Here is a 12,153-nt window from a genome sequence, read left to right as displayed (position 1 = left end):
CCTCATAGTATAATGCTCATTGAGGGACTGTAATGGCCTTCACTCGTATCAATGAGCGTGATATTGTAAGTTGTGCAATTGATTAAGAAATGCTTTCTCTCAAACGTTGCACCCGTGTCTCCTCTCTCCCACACTGCCTCAATGTTTATGCTTTCAATCTACCCTAATTCCCTCTTCCTTCCTCCCCTACATGTCTGTCTCCCCCTCGTCCTCCCTTTCACTCCCCATCTCTGGTGCCAACATTCCCTACCATATCTGTCCCTCGCCTCCTCCTCTGCCTCTACGAAACACCCTCCTTCCTTTTTTCCTCTTCCTTCCTTGTTCGCTCCACCTGTCTTTTTCTTTACTCCGTTGCCTCTTCCTTCTCCCTCAACTTCCCAGTCGGTGATCGTCAAGAGCGTGGAGAGGAATGCAGTGAACATGTACGAAGCCCGAAAATTCCTCTTGGGTCTAGAGAGCAACGGGGTGTCGTCCTCCCCGCCGTCTGTGGCGTTGAATCCCGCCACCAACATCCCGTCCCCGTCCCTCATCTGTCCTGTTGGCCTGGACATCCTGGCCTCAGCTGGCCTGGGGCTGAGCAATCTGGGTAATGAGACTGTTTAACTTTTTAGATTCTGATTATTTTACTCTTCCCACAATGTGGGGATGAGATAAAAGTGAGGAAACACAAGAAATGACCTTCTTTTCCCTTGCAAGAAGATGCATTAAAGATGAAATGTCTGGGAACTAATGTTCCCATACATCAATGTCGTCTGTACTAGTCACACACAGAGCATCCATTGAAGCTTTCCCTGAGCCAGATCCCCTTGATCCCAGTTATCACCTGGTTAACTGAAGTGATTTATTTAATTTTTTTTAAATCAGATACAAAGATCCTCTCAACATCCACATAAATCACAGCCAGTGAGTCATGGCACCATCATCTGTATCCGCTTTACAGTAGGAGTTGCTGGTCTGAAGGACTGACCTCACCACAATGGTGTGAATTTCATGCCAAGAAATGAGTCCCGCATGTACAAATCTTTGATCAGCCAACCATCAGAAAATAACCTCAATCCGAATTTAGTTACTCCGCCGTGATTGAATCGTGAGCTTATGAATCAGAGCATGATGGACGGTTATAACTTGTGTAGGAGTTTGTTTGTCTGCAGCGCCGACCTCGACATGCAGGCAAAGAGTTCAGTCTGGAAGAGGATTTTTTGTTTGGTTCCCAAGGGCGACTTTTAAATGGATTTAATATAAGTTGTATCGTAGAATGAATATTTAATACAAGTGGTCTGCTATTCGCTTTCATGTGATTTACATTTACATTTCGGTCATTTATGTGATGTTATGTGTTTGGGTTCAGACTATGAAACATTAAAATGGGGACATGGGTAATACATCAATGATAGAAGGAAAAACACAGTGGAATAAGCTGACAGGAAGTCGCTCGTGGCTTTATCATCAAATGCTTCCCAAAACACATCTAACGTATCTGCTTAATGACCTCCCCATGTTTGAGAGGGGGAGGAATATGGCAATAATGGAATGATATCCATAATGTGTTTACTTATTGCACTTATTTGCAATTGTTGATTTTCATTTTGGGGGGAAATTGCGCATTTTAGACACTTTTTCTCATTTTGTCTGATTTTGATTAGAATGAATGTTCAAATAACCTTTTATTTTAATTCTTTAATTCCTTGATTGGTCACACACACAAAAAACAATGTGCCATGAAGTCCCAGTGCGGTTAAAAATGGTCTCTTGCTGTCTCGTTTAAACCCAGGGGCCCGGGGGTGAAGCTGTGGATGGCCACATCCTGGCCTTTAGTAATTGCTACATGCTTCTTTTCCTCAGATTACAGGCCAGTCTGCCAGAAGAAGCCCGGGCCTTATTCCTGGAGCCAAACTAGCCCCTTGTTAAAGCCACAAACCTGCTTCTTTCTGTTTTCATACACTGTGTTTGGATTAAGACACCAAGCACCACATTGTTGCTGCTCTCAAAAACATGGTTTTATTGGGTATGAGGACACACGAGACGTGTACTTTTGCATCCACGACCTTGTAGAAATTTAAGAAATTCTTCCCCTTGTTTTCTGTCTGGTTGATGACAGTTTTATGGAATTCCACTCAAACAGCTCGGTGACCAAGATTATTTTTTGAAGGCTGCAGTGCAACGTGTGATTAGTTGGCCGTGAGCTTTGACAGAGCCGCCCCTGATCTGTTCATCTCCCGTGCTCCGCTTCCTTTCTCTTCTGCTCAGGTTTCCTGGGTGCGACTGCGGCCCACTCCCTCGCCAACTCCGCTGCACCAAACGCTGTCCTCAACAGCTTAAATTCCTCCATGAGCCCGCTGCAGACCCCGAACCCCAGCACCCCCACGCCCCCTCCATCCCTGTGGCCCAGCTCACTCACCACCCAAGGTTTGTATATCAGCAGGTATCTTCTTTTGTACTGGTACGACGTTCTCTAAGATCCCTTTCATTCATATACATATTTCATTAAAAAATAATCGTAATAAAGAAATAACAGAAAACATAATTCTGTTTCTGCCGCAACAATTTTTATCCTTTTTTAAACTGTCTACTTTTAGTTTTTTTTTTAAATTCTCATCTTAATATAAGTAATATAAATACACATATCCCTTATAAATTTAAAATTGTTACGATGATCTCCACTTGTGCTTTCAGGTTTCTCATCTCAGCTATTGCTGCACCCCGCCGCCCAGGCCACATTGAGTAGCATCCTGCTGTCAGGCGTTCAGGGTTACACACAGAATACACCATCACCTCCACCTGGCCTCGCCCCCATAGACAAGCAGCCCAATGGGGTTCCTGACTGCGCCAAGGGCACCTGCACTCTGAATGGACATGTCAAGGTTTGGCCCATTTATACACCGTGTGCTGCATTATTTTGAGTTCACGTTGACTGTTTTGTTTTCATAATTTGTCCGGTATATATTTTGCATGTATAGCATCCCGGCTCAGTCTATGGGAGGATAGCATCGGCGTCGCTTGCAGAAACTGTCCCATGTGACTCGGTCCAGGAGGCCAGCGGACACAATCCTTCAGAACCTCTGTCCAGCAAGTCCAGCCCAGATGAAGGTATTCCTCTGAATAACTCAAAAGAACCTCAATCAGCCTAAAACTGTATGTGGTGTTTTCAGTTACACAACTACAGTAATTAAACTAAACTACAGCTCTTATTAACATACATATCGTTTTAGGTCAGAAACCTTCAAGGTGCTTTATAAAATGTATTTATAAGTGTGCAGATTTAATTTTTTTCATTATTTTGATATTTTATGGCTCCAGCACCTCAGCTAAGTTAGCGTTAGCGTATTTTAGAATAAAAATGTTATTTTTTTTGTGTCGGGTCAAACCATACTTCATCCGGCTACATAACCGCAAATGGTTTTGCATAATTTGTCCATGTTGTGCAGCCCCGAACTTTATCACTGTGCAGGCTGTACAAACCAAGATGTCAGTGTTTGCAGACATCCAATAAAGTATCCAGAATCATGTCAGCATCTGTTTTGAGTGTAGTCGGAGACTATATTCAGCACTAAAGAATGTAGATGCTAGTGAAAGCACATGCGTGTTCTCTCTTACTTGTTAATCGCCTCCCATCCAAGATATCAAGCCTGTCCTGTTCTACACGCCTATCATCTCTAATATCTAGCTGATCTAGTGACCAGCAATATATTGAATTCAAAATAATCTCTCATCTCAGATTCAATCTTTTTCTCTCAATCTTTTTCTTTGGCTGTGTATTTTTTGGAGGAATTTAATGGTCAATCTTCTTATAAAATATGGCTTTCTACTCACTGAAGAAGTTCATTGTAAAAAGTCTGCAGGAGTCTTTCCTAATTGTGGGTGAGTTATTTGAAAGACACACACTCCTAGTCATTTATGTGTGATTTTAACCTTGGGTAGACCGAAATTTTTGAGCTGTCAACATTTTAGACCGTGCCGCACTTTGCAGACTTAACATAAATGTCTAATTTAAGCTTTTCCACTTGAGATTTATGTAACCCTTAAACCCACTTCGAGGAAAAATGCCTTGAATGAACTTATTTCTGTTTCGCTGTAGTGTCCTCCTAACCTCACACTCCCTCTGACTCCATTTATTGAGTTGGAACGGAGACAGGTTAACTGCTGGTCTCCCAGCGGTTCAGAAAGGCTTTCATTTCCTCCGTCTTACACTCGGGTTTTTTTTTTTCCCCCTCAAACTTTCACTCTCACGCGTCTTGTTTTTCCCCGCTGTTTTCTGAGCCGGTCCTCCTCCAATGCGGTGCATCCCGGTAAAGTTTCCTCTCCCTCCCTCACCTCCTCCTGTGTCCCAGAATGTGTTTGGACTGGCTCACCCAGTCCAACTCGACTCTCTTGTGTGGAATGAGGGTGTGCAGAGGGATTGTTCAAACATTAAACCTCAGAGAGCTTCATTAGATTGACTGACATCATATTATTTTACGCTACACAGTAAGCCATGGACATTCAGCATGCACTCACAGACATGCACGTCCTGTTACAGAGAGCAGGCTCCTATCGGGCTGAAAGTGGAGCCTCTGAGGGGGAAACCACTGTAATTACAGCTAGTGTGTTATTAATTAATCCAGGATCCAACAGAGACTTGTCACACTTAAAACGCCTACATACATACACATGCCCAACGAGGTATACACACTCCGTTACACTTCGTGACCCAGTCACTGTGGCATCGTCATAGTTCTGTGTCCTTTCTCTGTAGAAGACAGAGTACAGCTGTAAACTCTCTCGCTTTCTGCGTCTTCACGTTTGGACCGATTTCACTGGAAGGAAAATTAAAAGGTAATTCTGTGTGTGTACGGTTCTTTCAGGCTCCGACACGTTTGTGGAAGTGGGCATGCCCAGAAGCCCATCTCACTCAGCCAACGGGAATGAGCTGAAACAGATGCTGGCTTCATGCAAGACGTCGTCAGGGAAGCGACAGGCTGTGGAGCTGCTGCAGGGCACCAAGAATTCCCATCTACAGTATGTTTGAGTCGAGAGATCTTTTAAAGCGTTTCTCTTACACCTCATGCTGTTAAAGAAAGACTGCGATGAAATTGCATTCTGTTGAATCACAGCCAAGCTTTTTTATACATTTGACAAAGCTTGATGATAACACACAGAGTAATAGAGATTATAGAGGTTATTTTGTCCCACAGTTTAGCACTGGGCTCTCATATTGACTAGGTTACACACACTCACCCTGGACAGTATGGTTATTAGAAATAACTAGTACGCAGTCAAACTTATGACAATGTGAGAGGATGAAGATATGAAGGACTAACACGTTTTCACTATATTTCTGTGTTATCCCAACAGCTCTGATTGTCTGCTCTCGGACGCCGAGTCCAGCTCCTCAGACAGCCCCGTGGCTGATAAGAGGGCACCCGGCAGCGAGCGGGCGGCTGAGAGGGCAGCGCAGCAGAACGAGAGGGAGAGGATCCGACTGGTACCACAGACCTCCTTCGCCAACATACAGGTACACACACACACAAACTGAAGAAAAAAAAATACATAGTTTGGGGTCATTCTTAAGTTGCAAAGGAATAAAATGGTCTTCTGTCTTTTCAGGCATTTGACTATGAACAGAAAAAGCTGTTAGCAACCAAAGGTAAGCTGACATTTGTGTCTCGTATTAAAATGTAGTTAAACTACAAAGGCTTGCAAAGATACTATGTGAAAAAAATACCGATATTCGGAAATGATAATACAAGTAGATACATTATATAAAGTATGTAAAATCTTTAACTTGAACACTATGTAATAGCAACATGAACACTGAAGTTATTAAAAATCAACATGTTTACAAGAACAGGTTTTTGTATTGTCCGTGTGTGACTGTGTGTCTGTATTCTCACAGCTATGTTAAAGAAGCCTGTGGTGACTGAGGTGCGGACCCCGACCAACACCTGGAGCGGTCTGGGCTTCTCCAAGTCCATGCCAGCTGAGACCATCAAGGAGCTACGGAGAGCCAATCATGTTTCATACAAGCCCAGCATGAGCACCACCTTCGAGGTTAGACATACAGGGCCTTTTTTGTTTGCCTTTCTCCTCATCTTGGATAAATACCTTTTACTGTCTTTATGCGTATATTAGAGGAGATTTTATTTGTCTTACCTTATACTATATATATATATATATATATATTGAAGTGCAGTCACTCAACCTCTTGATAAATGTTTGGATTGTCTTTCTTTCTTTGTCTTCTCTCTCAGGATTCCCCGCTGTCCTTGTCTCGATCCAGCAGCCGGGAAGGCCTCGGAAACGGCAGCGACTCGGACAACTGGCGGGAGAGGAACGGCAACGGCCTGCCGAGTCACGCCGAGTTCCCTTCAGTTGTCGGCAGCCCAAAGAGGAAGCAGAACAAATCTGGTCAGTTTAATCTTATTTATGTCAAACCTAGCACTGATAAACTTTAAGCATCGCATTGGCAAACTATGATATCAAGGCATATTGTCATCTGCCTTGATATCATAGTTTTCCAATAATACATCACTTGTCCTTTTGCCTTTTAAACCAAGTTTTTGCTTATTTCAAAATCATCATTGTGAATCAACATTTTTTTTTTTTCTTTTTTTTCATTTCGCCTCCATCCTTTGACGGACAGCTGCAGAGCATTATCTCAGCAGCAGCAACTACATGGACTGCATCTCCTCGATAACCGGCAGCAACGGCTGCAGTCTGAACTCGTCCCTGAAAGGCTCAGACCTGCCTGAGCTGTTCAGCAAGCTGGGCTTGGGGAAGTACACCGATGTCTTCCAGCAACAAGAGGTAGCGTACCGAGCCACCCACTTAACCAGAGTTGGGAAGACAACTTTTGAAATGTAATAGATTACAGATTTCTAGTTACCCTGTTAGCTGCATGAAGCTGAAAAGTCTTAAAAACAACCTCACAACAGTACTCAATGCTGATTACTGCCAAGCAAGTTCTCAATATAACTTGAATTATAATTGGAACAGAGCAACAGCATGAATGTGATTATTATAAGATGTTTACCAAAGAGAATATATTCAAATGTAACCCCTTTGTAAGCACCAACACTTTGATGAGTGATGGAAGGAAGTCTTGGCCCCCATATCTGCCGGTCTACACCGGACCCCCCATAGCTGCCGGCCTACACCGGACCTCCAGAAATCCTGGCTCAGAGATTGATTTCTGGTTGAAGGTCTCCTATAAGTAGAAGCTGCTGAATCGTATTAATAGTCTTGTTAAATGTTTTGTCCTTGCTTCTAGATTGACCTCCAGACATTCCTGACTCTAACAGACCAGGACTTGAAGGAACTGGGCATCACCACATTTGGAGCCCGCAGGAAAATGCTGCTCGCCATCTCAGGTAAAAATGAGGAAGAGCATGTGTTCATTACATTTTTGTCTTTCATGTCATCCCTTGTCTCGGCCTTTCTGTGCTATCAGCTGTCTTCTCTTGTGTTGAAACATGATCACAAAGAGGAGACACTGTACAGAGCTGCCTCCATATGACCTCCTCTGTCTCAAGTTGGTCCTGTTGTGTGCTGATAATCGCCGATACCAGCTGGAGCCTCGTTCTGCCAGCTCCCACTGACGGCAGCTCACACAAATTGGACTGTGCGCTTCATTAATGTTCCCCTTTTGGGTGTTGAGTGGAGCTTTTTGTTGCACTCCAACTGACAGAGGTCGACACTGCCAACCTCTGACTTTACAGCTACACTGTGGTGGCCCTTATTGTTGGCGGGCTAGAACAAGAGAGTCATTTTGCAACTAATTTATCTTGTCAAAATACAAGAAAGAGCATAATTTGCACCAGCCGGAGGAACTGGGCTTAGGGCACATTCTTCTCAGATGACAGTGTTGGTATTTCTCCAGTTGCTCCAGCTGCCTCCCCACTGCTGTTGTAGACCCCGTCCTGTTTTTTGCACTGGATCTAATGTGAATGTTGTGGGTGTCGCACCTCATTACTGATGTCATATTTTGGACATTGTAATAACTGGAGTCGTCGGCTGCATAAGTTAATCACGCTCGTGTTGGGATCATGAACTTCCTGTCGTGGATATTCAGTAAATCTCCAAAACCTCAGACCACAGCCAGGGGTTGACAGTAAGAGCAGGGGAAATGGTGAGCCCAGTGCTGTGATTATCATTATGATTATTAAGAAAGCAGAGCGGTCCAAAGCCAGAGTTTTGTTTTATCGTCCGACGCCTCAGCCAAATGCAGGTCAACTTTCATCTCCATTGACGGACTCTCAGGCTCCAAACCAGGAACATGCATGTCTCTTGTCTCTTGTTTTACAGTGTTTTTGCCTCTCATTATAAAGAGATAGAACGCAAGTCAATCCTGGCTTTAACTTGCTGCCGGTGTGCCAGTAAAAAGAGCTGCTGGAGCGAGCTGCCTGTCTCCAGGAATCAAGCTGAATGTTTATACTGGCAGAGAACGTAGTTATCATATGAATAACTCAAGAGATGCCATGACTTGACATTTCTATGGAAGCATTTTGTCCAAGCTGCTGTGTAAGACCCAGATGGGTACAAGGAGGGCTTTTGTTGATCTGCGTCAATCCTGTAGTGATTTAAATGACATTTTCTTGTCATTGATGATCAATGGAGGCCAAGCAGAAACGTTAAGGGGAGCTAGAGATTTTTTGTTTTGTTTCTACCAATAGATGTCGGCATGAAACTTCCCCAATTGATTTATTGCATGAAGACTTTACTTTTTGGGCTACAAGATGTTGTTTTTATGTATGTAACTATGCAAATGAGGACTTTTCTGATGTCATTTGTCATCATTTTCATGCATTTCCAGAACAGAAATCTGGATTAAGCCAGGTTCAAAATTCTTGTTTAATTTTGTTGACATATTTGGGTCAAAAGGAACTTTGGATATCTCCGTATCAACCATAAAAAAAAATATGAATAACATATATTTTTTAAATAAATAGGTATTCCATGTTTTCTGGTATAGTGGGTTTAATTATACAAATTAAGCATTATGTAATGCTAACTATTGAATTTAAGAGAAATCTACAGATACAAATAGAAAACGTGTAGTAATATAAACACCAAAGTATGTATTTTTGATGCTTTATTTTCAGTACTCCAAAATAAGACATGGAAGCAAAATTGCACAAAATCTCAAAATTGACCATTTTTTCCTGGTGCGTCTCCCCTTAACCTTCTTCCGTTGTGTTTATTTCTTCACTTTGATTTACTCCAGCTGCCAAAGCGACACTAGAAGAAGCTGAATCACCTGTGCTACTGCTGATGTTTCACGCTGCCATTTGTTTCCCCGCAGAACTAAACAAGAACCAGAGGAAACTATTTGAGCCACCCATCAGGTCCTCATTCCTGGAAGGGGGAGCGAGCGGCCGCCTCTCCCGTCAGTTTCACGCAGACATGGCCAGCGTCAGCGGGCGATGGTAGGTGCCTCCAGACCTCCAGCCCATCCAAGAACCGTCCATGATGGAGACCATCCTCCAGTGTCATTCTTTGCCTCAGCAGCCCACGTTTCAGCTGAAATAAGACTGTTTAAATTCTTTTCATTGCCATGTAGTATAAATATATATAATAAAAAAAGCCATAGTTTTACCTGAAATGCCAAAAAGGGAAAAAAAGGGATTTCTCAGATACATGAGGTTCAGTGTTCACTCCTTATAGAGCCATTCAGTCTATCTGGAGCATTTCTATGTGGGGGTTTGTTGTAATGGTTCTGATGAAGGGTACTGTCCAGTATTTCTGTCAAAATTTGTGTTCAAGGGAACAGGCGGAATGATTAGTACAATCGTTTTACACATTGATACTACCTGCATTCGTATTATGCTGTTGTATCAGTGACATGCACTTTAATAATACTAGACTTTTGCCTGTGAGAGCCTAATTCCTTATATTGAAATAATAACTATGCATTTTTTATTGACTTAAAGCACAGATGCATTTTGTACCAAACCAAATGTAAGCACTTAACAGTGAGCTTAGGCACCACCAAAGGAAAGTGGAGAACACGTCAGCATGCCAGTGTGGTGACCTGATCAACTTTAACACATGTATACCAAAGGAAATGATCATTGTGGCCTTTGACCTTTGGCTGCCTTAAGTGTTTTGATTGGTGGACATTCCTCTAAGGTCAGCGTTTGTGTCCAACCGCAGTCTGTTTGTGTGTCTGTCTGTTTTCTAGACAAAAAATCTAATATTTTGTACCCACTATGCATTATGATTTTATTTTTAGTTTTTATTACCATTGTAGGGGAATGGGTGGGATGTTTATCGGTAATCAGTTTACATTTGTATTTTTTTTTATACATTCATGAATGAGTTTCTATGATTTTGTAATTAGATTATTAATATCTTTTACCTTTTTTTTCTCCCTGGCTTTTAATCTGTGGAGCCGTAATGTGGCTGTGCCATGAGGCAGCAGCAGAGACATGAGGCTAAGCCTGAAAGGCCTCTCTCTGCTTGTGTCAACAGGCATCTTTCTGTGGTTCTCCATCTCTGTTTGTGTATTGTACATGGTCTTTTGTCTCATCTGTTATTTGTCAGTGTTGGCCTCCCCGTAGCCCCTTCTGTGTGCCGAAAATCTCCCAAAGCACTCCTGTATCCGGCCCGTGATTCGCTATGCCAGAACTGTGTGCTCTTTTCTTGTCTTCCTACAACTGGCTGTTCCAGTCAGAGCAAGGCCGTGCCTTTTGTAGTGAAACGTGCCAATGTACATATCTCGTTTTTCAGCAGGGAGATATTTCGTTAGGAACACTAATATTTTGGTCTGACTTTACTCTCCAGGAAGGAGGTGCATCACACAAAGAACCAGTTTATTCACAGCCAAATTGGTCTATAAGAATTTCTTCAAGTGAATAGGGAACCAAAGTCATCAGAAGGACTGAGATTTACGATGAAAACAAATACAAATCTGGAATTTTCTACTATCAGTCATGCGATCTAATATCCAGGAAACCTGGTTAAGCAGTATTTAATGAAGTAACGGGATAATGTGTGCAGCAGCAGCAGTGTTTATCATCAAAGCGAATAAGTTCTGGGCTCCGATATCATGTTCAGTCATGTGTTATGAAAAGGAAAACATCCCTTTCAAACAGTTCATTAACTCTGGATGACACGTCTTTGCCTACAAACCGATCCATCTTGCAAGATCTTCAGTAAGTCTTTGTATCAAGTGCAATTAAGTGCCTCTTTGTAATTTTTCTGACGTGATTACTTCCATGATCTCATACAGATCAAAGTCGATACGTTGTCACCTCTCTTCCATTCACAATCATTCCCTTTTAAGGTGATTTGCTGTTTACTTTTAACCACTTTCCATCCTCCCTCGCATCTGATTTGAGCCATTCTCGATGTGGTTGTCAAGTAAATAACACTATACTAAATAATATTCTGACACGGTTGCCAATGCCAACCAGGTAATTGTCTCTCCCCCCTTTAGACATCTTCTGAAAAGATAGGTATTCTTTATCCTAAGAGGAAACCTGGGGCCAGTTGGCCCCCACTCATCATGGTACTACATTAAAACTGTTGAGCACTGATTCTCCCAGTGTTGTGACTCGTGTTCCTGCCTAGCAGACATTTGTTTTCATCCTTTCACCTTGTTCGGATGTGTTTGCTCGGAGGGCAGTAGAGGTTCTTGTCTTATCAAGTGAATGTTGTTTTGAGAATTTTAAGATTGATGCATGTTATTGCAGAATTATAACGGATCAGTGAAGGGACGCATCAAGTCGAAACGTTTACTGCCAGCTTGTCTAGTCTTTACCCTTGATAGAGTAGTTTCACAATTATGTCTTTGATTTGTTACATTAGTCATATTGTTGTCCCCAAAGGATTTTATTTGAAGGAGTCTTTGTACTGCAATTAAATGATACATTTATAATAAATGTAAACCACTAAGGATGATACATAACTTTTGTACAACTTTTTCATCTAATGCAACATGTTTTTGTGAGAAAGGTACAATTCTGCACAAAGTTCCAGAGAAGACTTTGTGTATTAACATTGCCATGTGGCCAAAGCTCTGTTCACTGTGGCATCTGTTGATGCTCTTGTTATTCCAATTATATTTTAGTACGGATATAAACAGGACTTTTTTGGAGAAACTGTCAAGCAGGCAAAGAAAGTTTGTTCAAATATTTTGAAAGTAATAAAGGTATGCAAACAAAGTCTCTTTTTTTT

General features: G+C 42.1%; 1 protein-coding gene across 1 annotated transcript in view; it reads left to right on the top strand.

Annotated features, from left to right (window-relative positions):
• Positions 1-12,140, top strand: part of bicc1a (BicC family RNA binding protein 1a) — a 54,874-nt gene extending 42,734 nt beyond the window's left edge. Inside the window, exons 10-21 of the mRNA XM_084020645.1 lie at positions 382-586; positions 2,248-2,406; positions 2,674-2,861; positions 2,958-3,087; positions 4,842-4,995; positions 5,332-5,491; positions 5,584-5,623; positions 5,873-6,027; positions 6,228-6,384; positions 6,620-6,783; positions 7,247-7,346; positions 9,278-12,140. Coding sequence (XP_083876771.1) covers positions 382-586; positions 2,248-2,406; positions 2,674-2,861; positions 2,958-3,087; positions 4,842-4,995; positions 5,332-5,491; positions 5,584-5,623; positions 5,873-6,027; positions 6,228-6,384; positions 6,620-6,783; positions 7,247-7,346; positions 9,278-9,405 — 1,740 coding nt within the window. The 3' untranslated portion in view covers positions 9,406-12,140. The remainder of the gene's footprint in view (positions 1-381; positions 587-2,247; positions 2,407-2,673; positions 2,862-2,957; positions 3,088-4,841; positions 4,996-5,331; positions 5,492-5,583; positions 5,624-5,872; positions 6,028-6,227; positions 6,385-6,619; positions 6,784-7,246; positions 7,347-9,277) is intronic.
• The last annotated feature ends 13 nt before the right edge of the window (positions 12,141-12,153 follow it).

Source organism: Eutrigla gurnardus, assembly GCF_963514095.1.
Source record: "Eutrigla gurnardus genome assembly, chromosome: 11".
Classification (NCBI taxonomy): domain Eukaryota; kingdom Metazoa; phylum Chordata; class Actinopteri; order Perciformes; family Triglidae; genus Eutrigla; species Eutrigla gurnardus.
The sequence above is the reverse complement of the archived record's forward strand: the minus strand, read 5'-3'. Positions and strand labels throughout refer to the sequence as shown.